General features: G+C 56.3%; 1 protein-coding gene across 3 annotated transcripts; it reads right to left on the reverse strand.

The window, feature by feature from the left end:
- Positions 1 to 4420: 4420 nt before the first annotated feature.
- On the reverse strand, positions 4421 to 25026 carry EPHB3 (EPH receptor B3). Of its 3 annotated transcripts, XM_055408903.2 has the most exons (16): positions 24448 to 25025; positions 15441 to 15505; positions 13680 to 14352; positions 10740 to 10895; positions 9628 to 9969; positions 9339 to 9463; positions 9020 to 9179; positions 8835 to 8943; positions 8428 to 8480; positions 7254 to 7376; positions 6893 to 7140; positions 6210 to 6425; positions 5949 to 6098; positions 5664 to 5857; positions 5418 to 5573; positions 4421 to 5311 (listed from the first exon to the last, which is right to left on the reverse strand). In XM_055408903.2, the coding sequence occupies exons 1-16, from the start codon at positions 24560 to 24562 to the stop codon at positions 5203 to 5205; spliced, it is 2994 nt and encodes a 997-aa protein (XP_055264878.2). In that variant the 5' UTR covers positions 24563 to 25025; the 3' UTR covers positions 4421 to 5202. The 3 variants fall into 3 exon arrangements, with proteins under 3 accessions (XP_055264878.2, XP_088694642.1, XP_088694641.1); XM_088838516.1 differs by having other exon boundaries at positions 5418 to 5857; positions 24448 to 25026; XM_088838515.1 differs by having other exon boundaries at positions 5949 to 6425; positions 24448 to 25026.
- Between the last annotated feature and the right edge of the window lie 2710 nt (positions 25027 to 27736).

The raw sequence follows: 27736 nt of genomic DNA on the forward strand, positions 1-27736 counted from the left end.
TAAAGTGGTCCAAGTGCACTTCTAGGTTCCCTTAGGCCCCCTTCCAAGGGATCTTGATGTAGTGGGAAGAACCCAGAATCGTGGATGGGTTAAGTCTGATTTGGATCCAGGCTTTGCCATTGACTGGGTCTGCGACCTCAACCGAGCCACATCATCTCTCCTGTAGAATGGGGATAAAGACAACGGGTGCTCAGAAATGCTGTAGACAGATGTGCTGTGTGTAGCAGGGAACAGGCAGAGCAGAGGGCTACAGAAGTAGGAGAGGAGAGGATGCCTGAGCTGTAGAACTGCTGGGACCACATGCCCAAGACTAGCCAGCCCTCTGGGCTGTGAGAAATGATGGCCTGACTGAGGAGGAATCATGGCAAAGGGGAAGTCTTGGTCAGTGTCATCTGTCCATGACCCTGTTCCTTCCTCATCCTGACTTGGAATGGCCTCTGTGCCCTGCTCGGACCTAGCCCAGGACCTTTGTATATACTGCTCCCTGCTCCCCTCTTGCTAACTGCAAACAGCCTTCAAGGCTTAATTGAAGCCTGGGTCCCTTCCTCCAGCCCCGGGTGCTTACCTAGCTGTAGTACTTACCCACCACACTGCATTTATATACAATTTATAATATCGGTTTATATATCAGTGTTCCCCATGAGCTGTGTCCCCCACACCTTAAGGGAGTGGGAGCTGTAACCAGTTCATCCCCACACCCTCAGCTCCATACACTCAGGCTGGCATATGGAAGGGGCCAGCGAAGGTATGTTGAATAAATGCAGTGAGGCAGGGACAGAGTGAATGAAGATATACTCAGTCAGATACCAAAAGGCTAAATAAAGGGACCTGGAGAGTAATGAGGGCCTCAGCTTCCTCTGCGGGGCATTAGAGGATGCTCGGCCTTGCGCTAGACTAGTTCAGGTCACTAGAGCTGGAATTTGATCCTGCACCAGTAACATTTACCTGGACTTGTAATTATATACATTTTTTTTGCATTATTATTTGAAGAGCATCTATACCCCTATTAGACTAAGCTCTTTGAAGCAGCATCTGTTCTTGTTCATCACAGTATCCTAGTGCCCAGCACAGTGCCTGACACACAACAAATATCCAGTAAATATTTGAAGAATGAATGAATATTGGAGGGAAAGAATCCCCTCCCCGCCCCAAACACACCCAGGATCAGTGCACTGAGGGGTCACATGCAGAAACCACGGTCCCTCAGCCACTTGTGGCATTCTCTACCCCTTAGTGAGCTTCAGCATCCTCACTCTGCTTTCAAACCACTCCGGCCCCAGTAGAACTATCCCAGGAAGTGGGCCAGCCTGGGCTAAGCCTGCAGCAAAATGCCAATCATTCCCGTGGTTAGAATGGGGTTGGTGGATTTCCCCACCCCGTGCCTTAGTTTATTGGATCCCAGCTATGCACCAAGCCCTATTCAGCATTTTCCTGTCTGTTCTTATATTTTATTCAAACGTCATACTAATAAAAATAGTAGCTGACATTTTTGAGTACTTACTGTGATCCTGGCACACACTTTACACGTATTAACTGATTTCATGTTTGCAACAATCTCATGAGGTAGAAATGATCACTACACCTTTTTATAGTTGAGGACATGGAGGCACAGAGAAGTCAACCTGTCCAAGGTCAAAGAGCAAAAAGCTGGGCTCTGACCCCAGGTCTGTCTGTACTCTAAATCTGCAGCCCTTCCCACTGCACTGCCCCAGATCTCTCGATTCAAATTCAGGATCTGGCCACCCAGGCTTAGATCTAATAGTTTCTTGTCCAGGACCCTCTCCCTGGGGCCACTGTGGAGGAGGGGGATACTGCAGGGGGCTGAGTACAGCCTAGAGTAGCTTACTGTCTTTATCTGTCCCTACTCTCTGCACTCAGGCACAGAGAGGGGCATGACATGGGTCATTTGGGGCTGCAACTGCCTCTCTGGGGCAGATGGGATGAGGGAGGTGAGGGGAAGCGGCCCGAACTCTAGGTTCAACACTCTCCCCCACCCCCAACCCTCTGGTTTCCCTTTTCAAGCACTAGCTTGGGAGATCAAATGTTCTGCCCCCAGGAGTGTGTAATTAATTAAGGAAGACTCTAACCAGATCAAGACCTCACTAACCCTCATTCCTCCCCTGCCCCTAGGAAAGCCAGACTCCTCCTGAGTATCCTCATATTTCCTATGCCCTAACCACGCCCCATCCCTCTACATCACTGCTCAAGGACTGAGGACTCATCTCAGCCCCCAGGGAGACACAGGTTGTTAGTAGGGTTAGGCGGCCCAGGTAGGAATGCACTGGGGGGAGGAGTCTTCAACGAAGGGGATGGCTTTTGTTCTCCCTTTTCTGCATCCCTTCCCCCACCTCTTCTCTATCGTGGGAAGCTCTTAGGGTGTGTGGGCTGGGAGGTGGGGCCCGGCAGGGTATTGTAACGGGACGTAAGAACACGGGTAAGGACGTGACATGGGGACATGGTGTGCTTGCAGGGGAGTAACAAATCCGGACACAAGTGAAAGGAGGTATGTGTCCCGTGCTGCACAAGGCACATTCAATAGAGTACTTTATGCACCCTTGAAATCTTCGTCCTGGAGCGCAGCACCCACCAAGTACCCCTTCACCGTGCGGCTCCCAGACCCCACCCCTCCCTCGGCGTTCCAAGCCCACGGCCCCGCCCTCTCTGCCTACCCACTGCGGCGATGCCCTACCTCTTCGGGCCGAGCCCCCATCCCAGAGTCCCGCTAAAATGATTAGAGTGAAGGAATAAGTGAGGGGTCACTCCAGGAGACGCGGGCCACGGACCTTCCCCCATCCCGGGGCCTCGAGAGTAGGAAGGGGACACTTGGGCAGGAGCTTGGAACACCCTTTATCTGAGCCCCCAGCCCGGGAATGCGGCGCAGGACAGGATGCGCAGGACGCCACTCAACACCGCCTCGCCTCCTCTGGCCGCCCGCCACACCTCGCGCCGATGACAGCCGCGGCGCCTGGGTCCCCCACCTCGTCCCCTCTAGCCCCCGCCCTCGGCAGAATTCCCAGCCAGGGAAGAGAGGAGGGCTCCGTCCCACCGGGTCCCCATCCCCGAGGCTTCCCCGGCCCCCGCCCGGGGCCTGAGCCTCGCGGGGCGCCCCGCCCCCGGGCAGCCTCTGCAGCGCCGCTGGGCTCCGCGGGGGGAATACTAAGGAGCCGCGCTACCGGCGCAGCCCCGGCGCGGGAGCGCGCGGCGAGGGGCGGGGCGGCTCCTGCCAGTCTCCCTGTCAGGCTTTGGGCTGGCGGGTCGAATGCCCCAACCTCCTCCTTGGACCAACTCCACACTCGCCGGCCTGGTCTGCCTCCCGGGGTCTGGCCCCCTGCACTTGAAATAGCTGCCCGTTGCCTGCAGACCTTCAGCATCGCCAAACCCTAGCTACTGCCCCCACTTAGAATTCCGCTCCGGAGCTCTGACCTGCCTGGAAAGAAGTGCGGGACTGCTCCGTATGAACCAGGAGATCCACAAGGCTTTGCCTACACTCCCTACCAGGTCCAGCCAGACTCTAATTTGGGATGGGCAGGTTCCTTGGAAACCTGTTCTATGCACCACAGAAGTTTACTGCCCAAGGTTCCCTCCTTCTGACACTGGGAAAGTCACTGCATATGCAACACCCCCCACCAACACACACGTTTCTGCATCTAAGGGGCCTCTTGAGTTCCCATTCCCACTCCACCCCCTTTCTCCTTTGACATTTATTTCCAGAAGCTGTTTTCCTAACCCTCTCCCTGGTTCTGGTTATTTATCCTCTGAACCTTTCAAGTGTGCAGGCAGTCTCAGGGTGGGAATCTCAGCCTCGGGCCTCACTTACTGGCTCAGCGACTTTGGGCAAGTTACTTAACCTCTCCCCTTCCTCCTCTGTAAAAAAGAGATAAAAATACTTCCTTCCCTGGCTCAGTTGTTGTGAGATTAAATAAGATCCATGTATAAATGGAGCATTTTAGACCAGTGCCAGGAATATGGTAACTGTTCAGTAAAGAGTAGCCACACTTCTCCGCTGACACTTGCTGAAAAGGGCTGCCCTCTGCGTCTGAACACCAGTGGGGTCCCATCCTCTTTGTCCTGGGCCCTGTGACCCTGGGAGCTGATCAGCTCCCTCTACCCCCAGCTCCTTCTAGACAATGAGTGTGAAAGCGCTCGATCTATAAAACACCATCCAGACTTGAGGGTCTGCCCAGACAGCCCTGGAATGAGAATGCCTGGGCCTTAGAAGGAAGGAGCTCTGGGGGAGTTTGCTCTATACTGTTATCACCCCACTTCCAAGAAGTTAGTTTCAGCAATAAGGCTGAAACACAAAAGGGAAGTTGAGCCTGGAGAAGCCTGGATTTGGCCTCCCAATGACTCCTGGGAATTCTGAAGGGCCAGGGCTGAGGGGCCATGAATTTGGGAGGTGGAATGAGGAGGGGCAAGAGAATCATCTTATTGCCTTTATTCCGCTGACGGCCCAACTGGCCCCATGGCAGGGCACAGGGCCAAGCCTTTACACACTCACTCATGCTCTCTGTGCAGGCCAGTGCATGCACACATACGCTCTCACACACACTCACACACACACACACACACACACACATCCGACCTCTGGCTCTGAGAGTCAGTCTCTGGGGGGCAAGGGGCTGCTCCTCAGCTGGCCCCTGCTTGCCCTTTTATGACAGCACCAAGGGCGGGGGTGGGGCAGGGCCCTCAGCCCCCAGAACAAGTCCCTGTGCAAACTGGAGGTGCCAGCTGGCTTCTGGTGGGGGGGCTTACGTTTCCCCATTCCCAGGGTTCCCTCCTCCAGTTCCTGAGGGAGGGACTGCTCTCTGCCTACCTGGGGGGCCAGACCCCTGCCAGGGCTGGGCCCTGGAACCCAGGCTTATTCCCCACCTGACCATGCCAGGACCTCCAGCACTGACGAACAGCCAAGTCTGAGGTGGTGGGGATCCCCCCACTGGTGAGCAGGAAGGCCTGGGCCCCGAGGGGCTGGGGAGGGGTCGTCACCCCCTCGCCTAATCCATCTTCAATATGAAGAGGTTTGGAGCACACTTCCTGGGGAGGGAGCACAGGCCTGGAGGAGAAGTCCCAGCTTGGGCCTTTCCCAATCTTCCATCTTCTGGGCCACAGCCTAAGGCTGGGCATCCAAAAGTCCAAAAGTCCAATCGGCTGGTCGGAGTTCCTGCACGGTCCTTGGTGGGGCACACACCCAGTGGGAGTCGGGTGTCAGACCTGCACAGGCAGCGTCTGGTTCATCTGCAGCCTCATGTCCTGGATACTGCTGAGGATCTTCTTCTGGTGGCCCGCCAAGGTGACCCCAATCCGGAGCAGGTCTCTGCAGAGAGGGGCCAAGGGCAGCGTCAGCGCCTCCCCTCCTGCCCACCACTTGGGCCCAGCTCAGAGTCCCCAGCCCCAGCCCTCCAAATGTGAGACACACTCACTCTGCAGTCATCTGGGCCACCAGGTCAAAGGATGCAAACCCCGCGCTGACAAAGCTCTCCTTGTACCGCCCCATCTTGATGGCGTCTAGCCAGTCACCAACTGTCGTGAAGGTGGTGTAGTCGGGGACTGTGCGGTCCAGGAGGGGTTGTGACATGCTGTGGGAAGAAGAGGGGACCTGATGAGTCCTGATGTCGGGGGAAGCAGGGTAGGGCTGCTGGCTCGGGAGCAGAGGCTGAGGTACTGACCCAGATTGGGCACTGGCGATGACCTTAAGGCTGGCGGCATTACGAATGAGCTTGTCCAGGGTGTTGACGATCTGGGAGAATTTGGGCCTGAGGTTCCGGTCCCGCACCCAGCAGTCCAGCATGAGCTGGTGCAGTGCTGTGGGGCAGTCCATGGGTGGGGGCAGTCGGTAATCCTGCTCCACGGCATTGATGACCTGAGCCAAGAGCCAGGAACCCTGGAGTGAGCCACCACTCGGCTCCCCAGCAGCTCCCACCCACCCGAGCGCTCTGGCAGGTCCAACTCACATCCTGGTTGCTCATGTCCCAGTAGGGTCGCTCGCCGTAGCTCATGACCTCCCACATGACGATGCCATAGCTCCAGACGTCACTAGCAGAGGTGAACTTCCGATAGGCTATGGCCTCTGGGGCGGTCCAGCGGATGGGGATCTTCCCGCCCTGGTGAGGGGGGCACACGCCCTTCACCCTATGTCTCGGGGCTGGTCCCCAGCCCCGAGCCCCTGCCTGGTTGGCCCCGCCCCCAGTCTCCCTCCCAGCTGCTTCCTGTACCAGGGAGCTGGTGTAAGTGGGATCAGAGGGGTCATCCTCCAAGAAGCGGGAGAGGCCGAAGTCTGAGACTTTGCAGACCAGGTTGCTGTTGACGAGGATGTTGCGGGCAGCCAGGTCTCGGTGCACGTAGTTCATCTCGGACAGGTACTTCATGCCGGCAGCAATGCCTCGCAACATGCCCACCAGTTGGATGACTGTAAACTGTCCATCGTTGAGCTGGAGACAATGAGGAGGTTCAGGAGGCAGCCCATCCCCTCCTGCCCGGCCCCGGCTCTGTCCAAGACCTCCTTGCCTGCCCACCTTCCCAGGTCCTTCAAGACCACACGCCTCGTCTACCCTCTGACCACATCCACTTCTGAGAGTAAGAAGCTGCCCTCCTGTGTGGCCAGCGTCTGTATATATCACCTGATTAACCCCCATGAGCACCCAAAGAGCTATTCCACTTTCATTTTACAACCAAGGCAGCTGAGACTCAGAGAGGTTAAGTAAAGCCTGAGGTCACACAGGCAGCAGGGGGCAGAGTCAGGATGAGAACTCTGGTCTTCCTGGCTCTGAATGTCCAGCTCTCTCCCTGCACTGTGCTACCTCAGCAAATATTTGGACTTGTATACGGTCTGTCTGACTTGTGGGAGCGGGTGGTTTACCCAACCAAGCTCTCTTAGGGAGTGGAAGGGGGTTCTTACCCGCAGGAAGGAATCCAGGGCACAGTTCTCCATGAACTCAGTGAGGATCATGACTGGCCGACTTTTGGTGACCACGCCTTCCAGCCGGATTATGTTGGGGTGGTCAAACTGACCCATGATGGAGGCCTCGCTGAGGAAGTCCCGCCGCTGCCTCTCCGTGTAACCCACCTTCAGGGTTTTGATGGCCACAAACACCTCCCGGCGGCCAGGCTGTTTCAGCCGACCCCGGCACACTTCTCCAAACTCCCCTGCAGAGCACAGGGCACAGGTACTAAGCTATTTCTGTACCTAACTGGCCTCCACCCTCCCTCAGGGGTAACTGTCAGCCTCTCCTCCCCACTGTGTGCCCCAACAGACTCACCAGCTCCAATCACCTCCTCAATCTTGACGCAGGACACATCAATCTCCTTAGCAAATTCCCGCACAGCCTCATTAGGGTCTTCATAGGTAAAGGGGTCGATATAAACCTTCATTCCAGGAGCAACTAGAGGAAGAAAAGGTGGGCATGAGAGGGAGCCAGATCCTTGGGCTGAGGACAGTGAGGGAACTCTGCCACCCAGATCCTGCCCCAGTCTTCCTCCCTACCCCCCGCCCCCATAGGAGCACATTCCCAACCTCCCTGCTAAGCCTGCTCTGTATTCCTTTCTGATGAAGCTAGGGCTCCCCCGTCCCCACCCCACCACTGTCTGCTTGGTGAGAACTAGCAACCATAAAGGCTAGACACCTAGTATTCTTTCCTTTCTCCCTCATCTCTCATCACGTCAAAGCCTGTTTCAGACCCATCCCTCCCCTCGTTCCCTCTGCCCCTGCCCTTGCCAGGCCGTCAGACTACTGCCAATAGCTGCCCAGCTGGGCTCTCTGCCTCTGGACTTCTCACCTATCTAGCCCGCATACCTGTCTCCCTACAACAATACTTTCATTGTATTGCTCCCCAGCTTGAGAGCCTTTCAGATTACCTATGGTGCAGTCAAGTCCAAACTCCTCTGCCTGACTTTCACGACCCTCTAAGGACTGGCTGCAACTACCCAGCCTGGCTTCCCAGCAGCTGTCAAACCAGTCTTCTCACTGCCCCCACAGTTGGGCACTCTCTCCACCCCACCCACTACCTTCCAGAGGCTCCTCTAGCCCAGAATGCTCCCCCTTCCACCTCTCTAAACCCCGCTAAATCTCACCTGGCTCACCTAAGCCCAAGGCTACCTCCTCCAGGAAGCCTTCCTCTCTTCTGAAATCTCACTGCCCTCTGTAGCAGGAACCCCCAACTTAACACTGAATTGTTCTCTCATAGTTTCCTGTGTGTATGTATGATGTCTTTCTCACGAGACTAACTACCCCTGAGGACAGGGGTCACATCTCACTCATCTCTGGGGCTAGCGGGAGTGAGGTAGGGGCTCAGGAAATGGCACTTAATTGGAAGCAGGACGGGGCAGCCAGGAGAGGAGTTAAAGGAATGAAGTCCCAGCCAGGGAAGAGGGTATTCCCAAGCCCTGCAGGGACCAAGGGAGCTTTGGGAGGTGGGAATGAGGAGACAGACTCACTGTATTGCTGCAGCTTCTCCGTATATTCCGAATCAGAGCTGTGCCGCTGCTTCCTAGGGGGAAGGGGAGAGGGGAGCACTGAGACAAGTCCAAGCTCCCTCCGTTCAGGAACCCTTGGGCTCATAGGAGGGGCAGAGTGCAACAGGGGACGGCCCAGTGCCTGGTCCCATGTTACAGCTGCCCCTGGGTCTGTGTGCAAGGGGCTCAGTGGACTCAATCCCTGAAGGAATCTGGGGACAGGGAGGGGATAGAAGGAAGACATGGGTGTGGATTGGAAAGGGCCTCTCCAGCAATGATACCCTGGGCCCAGGAAGGCTGTGGTTCCAGGTCTGTTGTGGGTGATGGTCACCTATGCGCTGAGAGGGCTCAAGGGCACTAAAGGAATGCTCCCCTGGGCCCATCAGTACCTGAGGCAGACGACAGCAATGACCACCACGGCCACTACGAAGACCAGCCCAGCCGTGGCTGAGCCCACGATGAGGGGGAGCTGCTCCTGGAGCTGCTGGGCACCGGAGCCTGCAGACAGGGGAGGCCCAGGTGAGTGGAGGGGCGGCAAGCACAGCGGGGCGGGGACAGGAGTGGGGGCGCGTACCTCTGTCGCTCGTGGTCTCAAACTCGGCTGGCTGGCTGTACTGCCCATAGCCAGCTACCGTGCGGGCACGGACCTGCACCACGTAGCGGGCGTCGGGCCGCAGCCCGTCTAGCTGCACGGAGTTCTTCTGGCTGGTCACAGTGGAGGCGATGCCCTCACTCTGCAACACCAGGAGGACACTGAGTCTCAGTGGGTCCTGACGTCCCTTGGCCCCTGCCCTCCCTCCTCAGTACTCAAAGCTTCCCTCCCAGGGGCCCCCGACACTATCTGGGGTGATCGTCTTGCCCCAGGGCGTCCTCCTGCCCTGTGAGGCTCTGACCTTCTCAAAGTACTTCATCTCATAGTCCAGGATGACTCCATTGGGCCGCTCTGGGGGTGCCCAGGACAGGGTCAGGCTGCTCCCGGAGCTGCTGTGCAGGCGTAGTGTCGGCACTTCGGAGGGGGCTAGGGAAGGGGTAGGGCTCAGCACCGGCTTCTCGGGCTCTGGCATCCTCCCCAAGGACCCAGTTCCCAGGAGCCCCCCGGTGGTCCAAGGGCAGGCCCCAGACAACTCCGCTCTGGGTGGGGGAAGATGAACCAGGCCCTACCCTCCCATGTGCCCTCCTCACCAGCCTGGTTGGTGGTGATATTCACAGCCGCGTAGCGGGGGGGCAGAGGGCTCTTGCCCGAGACGCCATTGACCGCCTGCACCTCGAAGGTGTAGCGCGTGTGGGCCAGCAGGTGGCTGATGTGCACCCGGCGCTCGGTCAGGCCCAGCTGCCGAGGCACGAACTCCACGTTGTCATCACAGCGTGAGCAGGTCATGGTCCCGGGGCCCCCATGGCACTTCTTGCAGATGACATTGTAGAGGAGGTCGTCCCGGCCACCCAGGTCCCGGGGCTCACTCCACTCAAGGATCAGTGAGGTCTCATTCACGTTAGAGATCACACCCCGGGGCGGAGATGGCACGGCTGTGGGGAAGATAAGGGGGAGAGCGGTAAGCTGGAGTCCCGGGACCACACTCTGCCCAGAGTGCCTGTGTTCTCCAAGCTGCTTCCTACCTCTGCTTTTGCCTCTGCCTTCATATGCAGAATACCTTTCCTATGCCTCTTCACACTCCTATTTGGCCCTTAAGGCTCAACTTGAGAGGTCACCTCCTCTTGGAAACCTTCCTTGATTCATCCTCTCCCCATCTGTACTCCCGTAACCATTCCTGGGCATCCCTCCAGCCTTGCATTTAGCACATTATACGGTTGTTATCTGTTTCCACATCTGTTTCTCCCACCAGGTTGCAAGTTCCTAGGACGGTTGACTGCATCATTCCTGGTGCCTGGCAATGCCTGGCACCAAAGGCCAGAGCAGAGAGAAAGCAGAATACCAGGCTACCCCAGGGATGTGAGGCCCCCTCTCTGGTTAGAGCTGGACCAAAAGAATAGCAGTCCTAGACAGAAGAAGCAGCAGTAAACTGGAGGGTCCTAGACAGTTCCTGATACCCAGCTAGGAGCTAGTAGATGCTTATTAAGTATTGGTGGAGAGCTAAGCCTTTCAGTTCACCTGGATTCTGGCTCAGGGGCTGGTCACTTCCTACCTGCGCCATGTTGAACACAACATCTAACCCCCACCCTGAGCCTCAGTGTCCCCATCTGGAAAGTGGAGGTATTCATAGAGACTGTTTAGGCATCCCCAGCCTGGCCCGCAGAGGGAAGGCCTGGAGTGGACATGAGGACGCGCCACCACTCACTGGTACAGGCACTGTCTGCGGAGTCGGAGTCTGCGCGGTAGAAGTTGTTATGGCAGGTGCAGATGCCAGCGGCTGGTGAAGTGGTGCGGCTATTGGGTGGACAGGGGAGGCAGGGCCCTTCTCCCTGCTTTGCCTTGTAGCTCCCGGGGGGACAGGCTGTGGGGGAGAAGAGGATGGAAGTCTCAGCTCCCTTCCCTGCAGACACAACCCTCCACACCTCCATGGGAATCTGGCCCTTCCCCAGCACAGGTCTTGGCCCCTCCACCTCCCAGACTGTGCGGACCATGCTGGTATTGCCTAACTCTGGCTGCAGCTACAAAAGGCCCTTCTGCCTTGTGGAAACCCCACGTCAGCGGATTCCTCCCCACCCCTCCCCCACCCCAACCCCTGGGGCCTCATGGAAGAAGACGTCAGCTCCATCACCTGGACAGCCTGGACTTGTCGAGGCAGGGAAGAGAGAGGGAGGAGGAGGAAGAGGAGGGGGTTGGGAAGAGACCGCTAGCAGGCTGGCAGCATCCTCTACTCTGCTGGGATGCCCCCACCCCTCCCTGAAACTCAAGGACAATTACTCCTGTAGAGCCTCAAGAACACTCCAGAACAACCAGCGGTAGGGACTCTGAGTTTCGCGGCCCACCTCTCTCCCCGCCCACCAGGAGCAGGGCAGCAGCTCCTTTCGGCCCTTGGGCAGGGGTGGGTGCTGAGAAGCGGTGAGAAAAGGAGAGAAAGAAACCAGGCAGGAAGGCTGAGGTCACCTGGAGTTCAGAGGCCTCAAAGTGTCCACAAGAGGAAGCCCGATCCCAAGAGGGAGCCCAGAGCTCGGTGCCTGAACACCTGGCACCTCTATCTGGATTTGGGTTTCTAGAGATTCCCCTATATCTATGATGGCCATATGATTTATTACTCAAACTGGACTGTTTTAAGAGTGAAAGGGGTCACAAGTAATAATCACGATAGCTTGATGGGAGTAAACCAGGCTTGCCCTGGACACACTAACACATATGGTCACTCTGTCCATACACAATTGCTTTCTAGAAGGTTATCCTGAGTGTGGGATGCCCGGAGTTGGAGCTATGCGTTCTCTGGGGTTTAATCTCCCCTGACTAAGGTGTTATTCCATCCAAGCTCTTTTGAGCCAGTGGGAGAGGGGGCAGGGGCCAGGCCAGCCTGGTTGCCATGGGAACCAGCATGCATTTCCTGCCAGGGACCTGCAGAGTGTTAGCCCCTCTTCAGGCTGTCAGGCTCATCACCCCCCACCCCTTTTCTCCACTTAGGAGGAGGAAGTCTGGGGGCAGGTTCCCATAGTAAAGTGGAGAGGCGCCGGGCAAGGCACCGTTCACCTTCCCATGACAGCACAGACATGAAGCCTCACAGCCAGGTTGGGCCACCAGCGCCCCCACACCGAGGGCTGTGCTAAGAGCTGGCTCCCACCCTTTGGCGCTTCAGGCTGCAAACGCCAGGAGGGCAGACAAGGCCCTCAGCACCTTGACACACATGGAACAGCAGCTGAATGAGGCTGTGGTCCCAGTGCCCACATTCCTCACCATGAGGCCTGGAGAGCAGAACCTCTGAGTCTCCTTACTGGCTAAACAGAAGAGGTAACTGGAATCTACCATACAAGATTGTGGTGAGGCTCAGATGAGAGAACCTCTCATGAACAGGGGTTATAGCTGGAAAGTCTAGTACACTGTGAGGTCTTATGAGTCTTGGCAAGCCACCAGAGACAGACACCCTAACCTCCTCGTTGTATGCCTGCGTGTGCATGTGCTGAGTCGCTCAGTCGTATCTGACTCTTTGCAACCCCATGGACTGTAGCCCACCAGGCTCCTCTGTCTATGGGATTTCCCCAGCAAGAATACTGGAGTGAGTTGCCATTTCCAGGGCATCTTCCCAACCCAGGATCAAACCCACATCTTCTGCATTGGCAGGTGGATTCTTTACTACTGCGCCACCTGGGAAACCTGCTCTTGTATATGAATTAAGGACAAAACAATCCCTGTCCCCAGCATCCCAGGACTCCTGCAAGTCACAGCAAACACTAACATGGTGTTCTGCTTCCCCATGTGCCGGGCACTGTTCCAAGGGCGCCCATGCATTGACTCAGTTCAGCCCCATTACAGCTCCATGAAGGAATCACCACTAATGCCCCCATTTTGCACATAATAAGGAAACCAAGGTTCAAGAGTTCAGTGACTTGCCCAAGGTCTCACAGGTGGTAAGTGGCAGAGTCAGAACTCAGGAGTTCAGAGACTGGGCCTCTGATCTCTGTACTATAAGTGTAGCATCTTAAGATGCAGACGAGACCCCCAGGTTAAAGGGCCAAGCATGAGGTTCCTGGAGCTCCAAGGCCCACCTAATATTTCTGAGTGACACATACACTTAGGCCTAGACAAGAGGGCATCTCTGCCGGGCTCACGAGGCTCTGAGCATGTTCTCCAGGTGCCTCTTTGTCAAGGATTCCCCATGGTTTCTTTTCTCTCTTTTTTCTTTTTTTTTATTATGTATGTAAGATACGTATTCAAATTCAGTTCAATTCAGTTCAGTCGCTCAGTCGTGTCTGACTCTTTGTGACCCCATGAACCACAGCATGCCAGGTCTCCCTGTCCATCACCAACTCCCAGAGTCCACCCAAACCCATGTCCATCGAGTCAATGATGGCATCCAACCATCTCATCCTCTCGTCCCCTTCTCCTCCTGCCCTCAATCTTTCCCAGCATCAGGGTCCTCTCTCTTCAGTTTCATTATTTCTCTTATGATCCTGGTGTCACTCCTCATTTTCTCTCATCTCCCTTCTTGTACAACATTTTTGGCACCTGATACCCCTCTTCCCTTTCCTCCCTCTGCCCCAGATCTGACAGGTAGGAAAGTGGTGGGTAGGGGGCAGTGGGTAGTAGTGGCCTGGGCCTGTCCTCCTTCCCCTCCCCCAGGCCAGTCCTCACTCACGGCGGCACTGGGACTCCTTGGCGGCTGGCTCGTGACCGGTGGCACAGGTACAGGCGCCCACAGGCACCATCCACTCCCCGTCACCGTTGCAGTAGAGCTTGAGGGGCACGGACACCTCCACAGCGTTGGCGATGCAGGTGCCAGGGGCAATGACCAGTGAGGTGGGCTCAGCCCCAGTGAGGGTCTCAGGGAAGAGTGCAAAGCCTGCGGTGGTGGACGCACACTTCTTGTAGAATGCGCGCACAGAGATAAGCGACATGCAGGCGCCCTGGTCCTGGAAGGCCAAGTAGAAGCCAGCCTTGGAGAGCGGCCCAAAGCTGCGCACCTTGGTGTTGACACGGCCGGCATCGAGCCGGGAGAAGCTCTCATCGGGTGCGATGGTGTCCACCTTCACATAGGGGTTCTCCATCCAGAAGGGGGAGGAGGCTGAGGCCACGTCACTGTCAGCCTCATAGTAGAAGAGGTTGAAGGTCTCCTTGCAGGAGCCAGGGATGTTGGGAATGCTATTGCAGTCCCGCACAGTGAACTTGAGCTCCACGTAGACCCGCTGCACATCTCGCCGCCAGATGAACCCTGTGCGAAGCCAGTTGTTCTGGCTGGACTCCCGCACGTTACACACCTGGTACGTGCGGATGGGGTTCATGGCTTCATCATAGCCACTCACCTCTTCCCACTGTGCAAGTGAAAAAGACGGACAGTGAGACCAGCATTTGCCGGGTGTCTATCACAAGCCCAGATCTGATCTGTTATATTTACTTCACAGAGATGCTTCCGTGGTGCAGTGGCTGAGCATATAGACTAGTGGGCTCCAGTCTCAGTTCTCTGTTTGCTGTGTGACTACAGGTAAGTCACTTAAGCTCCCTGGCCTCCATTTCCCCATCTGGAACATGGTAAGAGTAAAGATATTTAAGGAATAAATGACTTTAACTGAATAAAGCACTTAGAATGGGGCACCGGATAAGTACTTTGTAGGTATCAGCTATATTACTTATTATCGTTATGCCTCAGTTTCATTGTCTATAAAATGGGACTGATTGAAAGTAAATGAGGCTGTGAGGAATTAAATAAGTCCAATAAACCACTGATTACCACTATTACCATCACATTTAACCTTCACAGTTCCTTAAGAAGATACATCTGTTGTTCCCACTCCAGAGACAAGGAAGCCAAAACTCACAAAGGCAGGGACTTGCCCAAGGTCACAGAATCAGGTCTGGTGACTTGACGATCTGTAATGTCACCCAAACCCAGTGTTCCAGAACTTAGTACAGTTGTGAAGGCCATCGAGGGAGGTCAATTAGAACACTTTAGAGATGTCAAGGACTATAGGAATGTAACATTCAAGAAATGGAGGCCCAGAAAGGTAAACTGTCTTGCTCAAAGTCACAGCAAGTCAGAGATCTGGAACCAAAGCTTCCTTGTTCCCAAGCCAGTGCTCTTCCCAAGGACCCAGGAAGGAGGGAGATGACAGACATGCAAAGGGCTGTCAGGTAGAAAGGGATGGGAATAGGCTGAAGACAGGCTGAAGGAGAATGGGACAAAGATGGTGTGTATGTGGGAGGAAGGACAGAGGCAGGCTGAAGGGTCAGAGATGAAAACATTTTCAGAGATGGGCCAGCAGACAAGGAGGAAGGTGACAGGTGCAGACGATGCGGATACCTTAGGTGGGGAAACTGACAAGTAGGGGACAGAGGCAGCCCTGCTGAGGCAAAGGGGCTAACTGGCAAGCAACACTCAGGAGAAATGGACAGGAGGTCTTACCCCACTTTCTGGATGAGAGGTCCATGCCAACTCAGATGTCACCCATTTTGTATCCATGAGGGTCTCTGTGGAAGCAATAAGAGAAAAAAGGTCAGGGGCCAAGCTTAGGATAAGGAGAAAGAGGTTGCCCAGGAAAGTCCAGGATGCCAGACATCAATTCCCACCAGGTACTCCCAGGTTCCCAAAGTTCTCAGCTCCCCAGGCCCAGAGGAGACCCTGCAGCTACTCCCAGAGATGTCACAGCCTCAAAGATGTCTTGTCGGGCCAGCTGGGAGTGGGTGTTAGTTGCTGACCCCAGGTCTGGGTTAATGAGGCAGGAGCCAGGGCCTGTTCACACACCTACAGGTTCTGCTAATCTCCACACAAAGGGGCTGGCAGGGCCTTTATCCTGGAACAAAGGGCCGTGTGCTTCAGACCCTGTTGCCCAGGCCTCCCCTGACTCCATTTCCAACACAAAGGCGCAACCCCACACACGCCCAGGGGAATGGGAGAATAGTCGCAGGCCACAGCTCACACCCACCCAGCCTCCTACAAAACCACCTCTGGCGGACAGGACAGGAATGCTCTTTGAGAATGGGGTGAGGACCGCCAAGGCCCAGCCAGCTCCTCTAGAGCTAGTTCAGTTGTTCCTGGATAAAATCCTTGGATAAAAGCACTGTTGGTGTATCCCTTTTACAGATGAGAAAACTGATGCCTGGATACAGTATGTGAAAAAGGTGAAAGTGTTAGTCGCTCAGTTGTGCCCGACTCTGCAACCCCATGGACTGTAGCCCAATCCTCTGTCCATGGGATTCTCCAAGCAAGAATACTGGAGTGGGTAGCCATTCCCTTCTCCAGGTGTTCTTCCCAACCCAGGGATCGAATTCAGGTCTCCTGCATAGCAGGCAGATTCTATACTGTCTAAGCCACCAGGGAAGCCCAAGTACAATATATATAGGACCTAAGGTAAAACTGCTAGAATTTGAGGTGAAAAGTTTTGAAACGTGTCTTAAATTCAAGTCTGACTCCACAACCAATCTCTTAACCAGGGTACTGTGACTGCAATATGCCCTTCTGTAAAGGGGAAACAGAAAGCCTGGAAAGCTCCTGTGAATACTTTGTCTCAACCAAGCTGTCACCTCCTCCAAGAAGCCTACCCTGAACCCCCAAGCCAGTGTTAGATGCCTTCCTCTGTGTATCCAGGGTCAGGGGCTTTGTTGCGGCACCAGTCCCATTCTAAGGTTCGGGTTTTTTGTCTCTTTCCTTTTGCTTGGCCATAGGATGGGTCTGTTAATGCTTCTGACATAAACTTGCTCCCCTAGGAACTGGATCTGGGTTCTGGCTTAACAACTCTTCTCTCAACAGTGTAACCCCAACATTAGACCTAGGAGTGGGAAAGAGGTCCTGAGTCTTTTCTCATAGCCTGGAAGACAGCCAGTGGTTCTCCTCTCAACTCCAAGCTGGAATGGGGCAGGATTGCCCCAGAACTCCTGGGGGCCTCTACATCAACAGTGGGGGCAGGCTGGAGGTACTTGGAGAAGGGAAAGACCCAAACCCTACAGACTCCCGGCTGTGGTCTTCGCCAGTTTCCTGCAGTCTGGGTCTGAGCTGGGGACGGTGGAGGAGGCAGCTGTGGGCCCAGGCCCTCACGTGAGGCAAAGGGGGCCGCCAGCAGCAGCCATTCACTTGGGAACACGGCTCCCTCCTCCTTCCTGCAGCAGCAGCTGGTCCCTGGAGGGCCGGGCTGAGGGTTGAGCCATCCCAGCTTCGTCGTCGGTGGCCTGACAGGCCCCTCTGGCAGACAGACAGACAGACACCGACGACGTTCAGCGCGGGGGTGGAGAGGTCGGGGCGAGAAGAAGGGGTGGGCAGAAGCAGGGGCCCAGAGACAGGCAGGGAGCGAGACCGGCGGGGCTCGGGGCGGAGCGGGCGGATGGTGGGCGGCACCCGAGCTGGGAGCTGGAGGGATGTGCGGGGCGGCGGGCTAGGACCAGACAGCCGGGATGGCCGGCGGTGGACTACAAAAGACAGCGCGATGGGGAGACGAGGAGGCCCAAGGAGACAGACGCGGAGAGGGAGCTGCCAAGTAGCCTCTTCCCCAGCCAGCAGCCCGGAGTGCTGCGGTCCCTGGGAGCGCCTGGGAGCCACGGGCCAAGTGCACCCCCTCCCCCAGCCAGTCCGCCTGCAGGGCCGCCCGCTGCCCGCTGCCCGCCGCCGCCGAGCCGGCCAGGGCTCCCACCGCTCCCTCGAGCTGCCTCCCTCCTCCCTCTCCCTCACTTCCTTCTGCTCAGCCTGTGCCAAACCCATCTGGAACTGTTTAAACCCAAATATTCAGCCCCCTCCCCCCTCCAAGCCAGATTCCTCCACAGTTTAAAACAAGCCCTGCGCTGGCTCTGAGAGGCGCAGGGAGGGGGCGCTGGGGAGGGGGCCGGGGGAGGCTCTTCATTTCTGTTTAATTTCTGGGGAGCGAGAGAGGGAGGGGGCGGGGGGATCGGCCCTTGGCCCTCGCTCAGCCTTGGCCATCGCTCAATCTCGGCACATTTTTCCCATTAATGAGGAGAGGACTTAGATTGCGAGTCATGTGTGCCTGAGGGAGGGCTCGGTCACCCCGGTGGGGAGGGGCTTGCTCTCTGGGGGAGGGGGAGGGCCTACTCCCTCCTGCAGGAGGGAGACCCTGAGGTGCCTGTGTCCCAGCCTCAGGAAGAACGTAGCAGGGGGGTGGTGAATCTGTCTGTGGTGTTGAGGAGGAGAGACTCACCCCTCCAGAACCCACCTTTCCTATGTGTAGGGGGTGTGTGTGTGTCCACACTTGCTGGGGTAACGGATACAGGTACAGGGGACAAGGACAAAAGAGGAATGAAGGCGCAGTCTCCCCAGCTGCCCACCTCACGCCCACCCGCTTCTGTCTCACCAGGTGGCTGCTGGAAGGAAACCAGAGGGCGGTGGACACTTGCAGATACCGGCTCTGTTGGTCAGGGAACCCCACCACCACCACCACCCCCCTGCAAGAAAGCAGAGGAAGTGGCCACCAGGCCTTTCTGGAACTCTCTGGGACTGGGGCTTCAATGCTCAGAAGGAAAGCAGCACCCCTTTCAGGTTTCATGGGGCCAACGGGAATGGCCACGTGGCAGCAGCTGTGTGGCTCTCGCTTGTGCACACAGAGGCACACACTTCACCAAGTTCTTAGTGGCTGGGCGCCTTCCCACCACTGGGGCTAAAGAGCGACAAGTCCCACATATGGTGGACAAAAACACACAAAGCCATAGGCACCCGCAAACACACACACGCTTTTACACACAGTCTGCCTTTCACAGACACACGGACGCATCTGGTCCAAACAGATCAGTCTTCCTGAGACATCCATATACAATGAATCTTTCCTACACACAGATTCGGCATGCCTTAGGCAAAGACTCACTCTCTCAGCCTTCATATGTGCGGATTTCCTGAGACATATGCACCCGCGAGGGCGTGTGCAGCCAACAGTGCGTTCTCCCTACACACCCAGCCGCACGCTATTGCCAACCACACGTCACAGTCTTAAGTGTAGTCAAGTGCAAACACAAACACCAGTTTGCCTGTACAGACGCCGTGACATGCTCTTACACAGTCATAGGCAGCTAGCATCACCTGCACACGCACAGATGCCCACTTGCACTGAAACATCCCACAGAAGCATGCAGCCATAGTAACGTATCAATATCCAGAGGTGGCGTAAAGCCTCGGAGGTGCGTTATCGATGCACACGCCACACGCACACATCCTGCAAGCCCGTTCTTTCTGTGAGGTGAGTTTTCAAGCGAGATGGAGAAGAGCTGGGAGAGGGCACTCTTCTGCTGAGGAAGCAGAGAGACTGGGTCAGCCTTGACCAGAGGCACAGGGAAGGAACAAGCCCCAGACTGGCTTCCTGTGACCGGGGCCCAGGCAGGAGCTGTCACAGGTCACGAGGCTGGGGTTGGGGCAGGGGCATGAAGGTGCTTCTGGGTGTGGCAGGGTGCAGCCTCCCAGGTATAGCCCTTGCCCAAGCAGCAGGCCACTTCCCTGCTAGCACAATGGTACCATCCCCAGCTCTGGGGCCGTGGTAGGTTGGGGGTGCCAGGATGAAGGCAGGCAGCCTCAGGAGCTTCGGGTAACACGTCCATGCACAAGTTGGGGGCCCAGGAGGAGAACATCATGGGCAACCAGCATGTGTCTAAGGGTCTCACTAGGCCATACTGGTGCGGGGAGGCGGGGGGGAGCCTGGCACCTTCCCTAGTGAAGGGCCAGAGGCACATGATTTTATGGAGCTACTAGATCCCACAGCATCCCCAAGCCCCAAATCACACAAAGCACCCCACCTGGAGCTAGTGGTGGTAGTTCGGTGTGCCAGTGAGACCCAGAGAATAAAAAACAATCTAGAGAACAGGAGCAAGAAACAACCAGCCCAAACTCCAGACCACGGACTGTGAGGTGGCAGGAAAGGTCACCCTCCTGGACTGGGCCAACAGAGTGTGCAGGGGAAGGAGGGCAGACACAGGATCTGAGCAAGAAGGCACGCCCCAGGACCCTTCCTGCAAAGAGAGGGGGAGACTCCTTCAGAGTTGGTCCCCCTCTTCCGTGGGGGATCCCTACCTCAGCCAACCAACCTGAGCGATCTGTCCTGTCTTCTCCCCTCCTGCCGCTCCCCTGCGTCTCAGCGTGTGCACGTGCGTGTACCAACCTGCACACCCAGGGTGGTCAGCCCAAGGAGGAAGGGATCTGAAGCAGACTCTGCCATAGGCCCTGGAGGACCTCCTCTCCCTCCCCCTGCCACGGCCCCAAGGCCTTCAGGTCTGGGTCAGAGGGGAGGGGAGCATCTCCGAACAGGGAACACATTTTGTTTTTCATTCTTCCCCTCGGATCACGGGGATTTATAATTAAATAAACCTGAGAGGGAGAAGAAGGGAGGGGGAAGCAAGGGGCAGGAGCCCAAATGCCTGAGTGCTCATCCATGGCCCCCACCCTGCAGTGCAAGAGACCCGGGTTTGATCCTTGGGTTGGGAAGGTCCCCTGGAGAAGGGAAGGGCTACCCACTCCAGTATTCTTGCCTGGAAAATTCCATGGACAGAGGAGCCTGGTGGACTATACAGCCCACGGGGTTGCAAAGAGTCGGACACGACTAAAGCGACCAAGAGGGCTGATGGCCCCCACCCCAGTCGTGGCCCTGCCAGCCAGCCAGAAGGGTGATGCACAGCTCGCCTTTAAAGGCTTCCCTGGGATCCTGGCCACAGCCGGTCTGACCAGGAGTCTAAGGGCAGAGAGGCAACAGGAGACCGGGTGCCAGGGCCAGCCCTCGGGGCAGGGGGCCTCTCCCACCCCATCAGGTGCCTAGCTGTACCCAGTCTCCCTCCCCACCACCCCCAGCTGCCCAATCCCGACAAACCAGTTTGACTCAGCACAACAGGCAGGGCTACAATTTTCAAACTATGCAGGCCTGGTGATTCAGCCTCTTCATGCTGTTTAATTAGTGGAAGGCCGGGTGGCAGAGGCCTTGCCCATGGCAGCTTTGGGTTAGCTCACTGCCGCTGAGGCCACAGTGGCGGCGGTGGCGGCAGTTCTGGTTAAAGGGAAGACGGTGACGGGCAAGCTGGTTCCCTCGAGTACCTGCCACTGTCCCTCATCACAGCTTTGAAGTGCCAGCTCCAGACAGACGGGTGGGGGGCACCAGAGGCCACTCAAACACATGGGAAAGCCACAGAAAGCCCGGCCCGCTGTCACTTTTCAGCTGCCACCTCCTCAGTGGTCACTGCCGCCGAGAAAGAGGTGGACTCACACACGCCTCTGTCCCCAGGGAGAGTCTTCCATTGCAGCAACAGGGCTTGCCTGGGAGAAGGCCGACTAGTCCCCACCTCTTATATCTGGTAACTGTTTCTCTTTTCTCCAAAGGGTCTCTTCCTAGCAGGGACCTCCCCATCCCATCTGAGGTATAAGGACCCTGTGGTCTGGACAACCTTCTTCATCCCACTCCCGGTACCTAGTCTGCTCACCTACTGGACTCCACTCATGATCCCCGAGGCGAGAATGATCTTGGCTTGGGGGACTGGGGAACATGATACGAAAGAAGAGTGAGCAACCAGGTGGCCCTGTTTCCCCATGACTGAGGGTAAATTCGTGACTGCGGGTAAATTCAAGGGCAATTTGTGTGTGTGTTGGGGGCGGGGGAATCAATCAGAGGGCAAAGAAAGGTGTTTCTTTAACCAAGGAGGACAAGCAAGGACCCTGGCTCTATCCTCATGGAAAACTGAAATATTTGGAGGCAGAACCTTGGTGAACCCCAAGTGTGTAGATGGAAGAGCAACTAGGTGCCAGTTGGCATCTAACCAATGAGACCATGAAGGACAGCACCCACAGCTCAAGAACCTGGCCTAAGTATAACGACCCCAGAGGCCAAGGGCAAACCAAATACGAGCAAAACCAAAGGGAAGGCTGGAGTAAAGGGGTGAGATCCTCCACCCATAAAGCTTGGAGATGCTGAAGAGATCTTCGGTGCTGGGTGTCCCGCCTAGCCCTGCCCTCTGGCCTAGCCCAGGACCCCCAGATCTACCCATCCCCATTCAAGTTCTTGAATAAGGATGGGCTACAGGCAGGAGTCAAGGTCAAGTCTCTTCCTACCCCTATCCTTTCCCTCCTAAAGCTGGAGAGACATGGAGGCTGGGGGAGGGAGGATAGCAACTTCCCCAGACCAACTTCTCCTCCCCCCATCATTGCTTCCTCTAAGCTCCCTCCTGCAGGGCAAGTGTATACACCAGTTGCACTTTCTGGTGCTCCCCAAGGAGCAGACCCTAGGGTAATAATAATAACAACAGTTAATCCTTGAATAACAATAGCTATGTGCTAAGCACTTGACACACATTAAGGATTCAATCTTCATAACACCCCCTAGGAGGTGGGTCCCACTACTATCCAGTGTCACAGTGAGGGAGAGCAGGATGGTGGGTAGGGGGACCACTGGGCTGGAGTCAGCGCCCGAGGCATCATCTCTCTTCTTTCTTCCATTCTCACACTAACTGAAGACCCTAAATTCTGAAATATGGCAAACATGAAGGAATTAATGAAAGCCACACTTGGGAGGCACTGCCACCTTCTTAGGAGTGCCCCACACTGGCCTGGCCTCCCAGCTATCACCCACACAGTCAGGGAAGAGCCCCAGACCTCACTTCACAGCTGAGGGAGGAAGGGACAGAGGAGGGGCCACAGCCCCACTGCCCTCTTTCCTGGGCTGCTGCAGCTCACCAGGCTTCTGCCTCCTGGTCTGCCCCTCACGTCCTGGGCCTGGAAGCCCGGATGCCAGCTCCCAGCGAGGGCCTGCCAGCTAGGGTCTAAAGGGACCAGCAGATTGTGAGGAGTGAAAAAGAGACATAAAGGAAGGGAAAGAGGAAGAAGGACCGCAGGGAGGGAAGGAGGAAGGGGGTGAGCCCTTTCAGGCAGCCCTTGCTCACCTGACCCAAACCACGCCCCTTCGCCCCACTCTCAGCATCAGCACCCACCGCACCCCACAACAAGGGCTCTGGGGTCTGGCACACACAGCACCCCCGGAAGCGCGTGTGCCGGTGTCGCCTCCTGGGCTAAGACACAGACCTGAGAACTCCAGCAGGCTCACACCCTTGAGGCGATCAACAACAAAGCTCCACACTGGTTTCTCACGCCTGTGATCCTATCACACACGTGTGGGTGAGTGTGCGCCAAGTGTGGGTGCGACCTCGGTGTGTCTGTCTGGATTTGCATCTGTCCACCCGTGTGAATCAGTCTGTCAGCACCAGTGCGCTCAGAGATAAAAGACGATGGGGATTCAGAAGAATGTTTTGTTTTTTTTCTTCTGGAGAAAATGAAAAAGCACCAGAAGATGCCTTTCTCTTGTAACTCTGTTCTTTTTTCCTTCCGACCTTCAAGTTTACCGATTGTGAACATGTGAACAAACACAGAGTTCATGTTTTTGTTCTTAAACTAAGAAAGTGACTAGATCGGTTAAAGATACCAAACAGAAGTACTGCCTGTCATCTCAGTTTCCCCCAGTCTGTGGTGTCCTTCCCTCCACAGAAGGAAGGTTTTTCTTCCCCCATTTAATGGCTCCAAAAATTTTAGAAAACTGTGTGTGTGTGTATGTGTATCTGTCTGTCTTGCCTATTGTTTGCCCGGTGTCAGTACCTCTGTCCCCGCAGGCTTGTGTCAAGTGGATGTATGTGAGCTCTCCCACGGGGGCCAAAACCAGTTAGGCTGTTCATCCAGGCACAGTCCTATGGAAGTTGGAGCAAGTCCCCCAGCAGCCCTCTCTGCAGGTTTCACGCAACCCACGGAGAAGCCTGGCCTTTTCCACTGGATAATGGGTAAGGCATCAGCCCTAGCTCTACCTGAGACAAACCCCACAACCTCAGGAGTTCGGTGGAGATCCCAGCACTAGGGGTGGGGGTCCTGCAAGAAGGCAGAGGGGGAGCGCCAGAGCAGTGTGCCACGGCGGTGCAGACAGCACCTTGTGGGTAGTTGGCGCTGGGTAAGCCGTCAACAATAACAGGCTCCCGCCTCTCCATCCCCGCAGCCATCCCCTGACAAAGCGGAGTGCACGCACTCACACTCTCACGGTTAACTCCAAGGGGTTCCTCGCCCCTCAACCTGGGGAGCCCAGCATCAGCCTTAGAGCCCCGGCCTTCCCTGGTGGGGGTCGCCCACACTTCCCTGCATCCAGGAGGTGCGGAGGGCCCCGCTCCTCTGTCCTGAGTGCCCGGCACTCCTACAGAAGCTCACCGCCGGGCCATGAGTTTTCAGGGACGCTCACCCAGGTCGAGCTGCCTGCGATCCCACAACCGGCAGACAGCCGGCAGCTGGAGCCTACGAGGCGGCGCCCAAGGCGTCCCCGCCACCCCAGCTCCAGCCTCTGGAGAGGGTGCGGGTGGCCGAGCCTCCTCCGAAGTGCGCCTGGACCGCATCGGGCCGACACCGCGGACCCACCCTCGGCCCCGGCTCGGGCGACCCCGGACACCTTAACCCTTGGACGCACTCCCCCGACGCCGCTCACCTTCCAGCGCCCGGCAGCCGGCGGGCAGCAGCAGGGGCAGCAGCAGCAACGGAGAGAGCAGCGGCAGGAGCCCCGGCGGCGGCGGCGGCGGCGGCGGCGGGCGGGCTCGGGCCATGGCCGGGGCTGGCTCCGGGAGCCGAGCCGGGCCGCGCCGGGCCGCGCCGGCGGGGCTGCGGGCACCCGCAGGAGGATCCGCTCGGCGGGCGCGAGAAGGCTCGCGCACGGTCCCAGGAGATCCAGGCAAGGAGAGGGTGCAATCCAGGCAGGCGGCTCCGGGACCCAGGCGGCGCCCTGAGCCGGGCGATCCTGGGGTAAGCGGGCAGGTTGGTCCTGGGGGAATCTGGACGGACCGGTCCAGGAGGATCCCGGGCGCTTGGAAAGCTCGGAGCCAGAGAACGCGGGGAGGCGGGCCGGGAAGCGAGGGAGCAAGTGGTGGTAGTTCGGTGTGCACAGTAATCCAGCGGTCTCCTGCGGGCCCGACTCGGATCTGAGACTCCGGGTGCGCGCGCCGTCCGGGGTCCGAGCTGGGTTCTTGCTGCGCCGCTCACGTACTCACTTCTGCTGTCCCCAGCGCTGGCGCGGCCGCTCTGGACGAGAGGGGCGGGGCTGTCCGCCTGCCTGTCATCGCGGAGGCCCCGCCCCTAGCCGCCCGCCGCCCACTCACAGACCGCCAGGCGCGCTGGTTCGGCCTCAACAGCACTCCGCCGGAGTTCAGTTGGCCGCGGTTCCATCACGCCCACCCTCAGGTTCTCTGAGGCCTGGGATGGGCGGGGCCAAGGAAAAGATGAATTAGATTGGGCGGAGCGATACTGTCCATCAGAGGGAGAAACCCGCCTCCTGTCCCCCAGTGGTGATTAGTAACCGAACCTGAGTCCGAGGTGCCGTTCACGTAAAACGAGCCGGGAGCGCCCCCGTGTGGTCCGTGCGTGCCCGAGGCCGCCCCCATGTGGCTGTCTTTATAGGCACGTCCAGACCCAACCTAATCGCGGCTTACGCACTCACTACCAGGTGGGCGTCCTCCGTGACATCCTGTGACCAGGACCTTCTCACTTGTTTATTCATTCATTCATTCGTGTATTTCATCATTCTTTGAGCCAAAGACTGACTAGAGTTTTCTGGCGATACAGCAATGGATAAGACAGAGGTTTGTGTTCTCTTGGAGCTAACATAGCGGCGGAGGCAGGCATGAAGTCATCGCCGCAGAGTGTAACAGTTATTATTATGGAGGAAGGACAGCGTTGCTGGAGCACATGTGAGAGGCATGGCTACGTCTGGCCCTGAGGAAATGACATTCAAGTAGAGATATGAAAGATGAATAGTAGGCGAAGAATATGTGTTTGGGGACTGGGGAGGGCAGTTTCAGGCAAAGCAAACACACTTTGTGTGAAGTCCCAGGGGCAAGAGAAACTGATATTCATTGGAGGAAATGGAAAGAAGTTCAGAGTATCTTAAATGTAGAGTTGGAAGCTGAGGGGAGCCAAAAGGAAGCTTGGGAGTAGGTGTGGGGAGCAGAGGAATTTTTTTTTTTTTTGGTTCTCTGAAGGCCTTCCTAAGAGCTAGGTTCTGAAGCAGGGGCGTTATTTTATCAGATTAACATGGCTTCTCTGGGAAGGAAGAATGAGAAGAGGCAAGGGTGGAATCAGGGAGGTCAGTGAGGAAGCTGTGCAGTGGTCAGGCAGAGGAAAATGGTGGCTTGGACCAGATTGGTGGCTGTGGGGATGGAGAGAAGTGGGTAGGTCTGAGATATTTTAGGACACAGAGCTCAGGAGAATTGTGATTGGGTGGTTGAGATGCATGGGGTAGACAGAGACATTAAGAAGAATACCCAGGTTTCTGAATTGGGCAAATAGACTCCTACCCCATCTGCTCAACAAACGTTTGCAAAGTGCAAAAATCACTGAAAAAAAGTCTAGTTTATTAAGATGTTATTATAGCCCCATTTTACAAACAAAACTGACATCTAGAAAGGCTTAGTGACTTGCCCCAAGTCACAGTACTCATAAGTAGCAGGGTAGGATTTGAATCAGAGTGTATAGCTCTTTTTTTTTTAAAGGATTATATAGCTTTCAGACTCACTCATTCTACTTCATCAGACACCTTAGGATCACTTAGGTCCCTGCTAAAAACTCAGAATTCTAAGCTACCCATCCACCTTGGATGCTGGACTCAGAATTTCTGGGGGTGTGGAGCCCAAGAGTCTGTATTTCAAATAAGGATTCCAGGTGATTCTGATGCACTCTAAAGTCCGAGTCACTATCACCATGCAGCCTCTCACTGTCTTAACTGGAGAAACATCTGTCCCTCTGAACCTCCCCCAGATACCATGAGATTTCTCAGGACAGAGAGTAAGAGATCAGATTCTGAGCTGCCTCTGAAGCAAGATGGTCACACTTAATCCTTTGGCCATGAAGTATCCTAGATCCAGTCCTAAAAATTCCATTAGTGTACATGAGGTCATGGATCCAGTGCTCAGGAACATTGCTCTCAAGAGGTTAGTCCTACTGGCCAGAGGCATGTGAGGGTACATAGGGCTGGAGTGGGAGTGAGGGGCGGGGGAGGATGCCATGAGATTCCCAGATTTCACCCCGTGTGCTTCTGCCTTCAATCTGTTCTCAAGCCCCAGAGACTCCCAGAAACATCGTTCAAGGTTCTAGGTCACAGAAGTGATCTTGGAGATCACCTTGTGCAACTCTCCCATTGCAGAGCTGGAAGCCTGAGGCCCAGAGACAGGAGAGCTGGCCCTAGAGTCCCCTCTGCCCTGGGGTGCTGGTTGCAGTCGGACAGGGTAACATTTAGGCAGGTGGCCTGGCAGCAACACCTCCCAGCTGAAGTCCTGCTCATAAGGTGGATCTGTGAGGCCGGCAGTCCTGTTTGCTCAGCATCTGTGCCAGGGTAGGCCTCACCCTGGACAAACACAGCCTGCCTGGCGGCAAGCACCAGGCTCCTTTGTTCTCGGGCCTGATAGCCGAGGCTGCAGTGCCAACAGGTAACGGAGGGCCCGTCCTCACCGGATGTTGGCACTATGGTTCCCACGGGAATGGCTCCTGATCAAGAGGCCGACAGGCTGGAGGGCACCTGAGTACTGGCTACAGCAACCTTGGGCAGGAAGGTGACCACTTGGCAACAGAACAGACATAAGCAGAGGGCAGGTGGAGGGACAGGAACTGAGAGCCAGGCCAGATAAGAAGAGCTTTCATCTCTTCAGGGCTAAGTGAGCAGAAGGTCTTCACCCTCTTATCTTTTCAGGCTGATGAAGTACCAAGGAACCCAGGGAGCAGGCTCCTCCAGC

The sequence above is a fragment of the Moschus berezovskii genome, chromosome 1, assembly GCF_049115385.1.
Source record: "Moschus berezovskii isolate FMDL1 chromosome 1, NW_MosBer_1.0, whole genome shotgun sequence".
Taxonomy (NCBI): Eukaryota; Metazoa; Chordata; class Mammalia; order Artiodactyla; family Moschidae; genus Moschus; species Moschus berezovskii.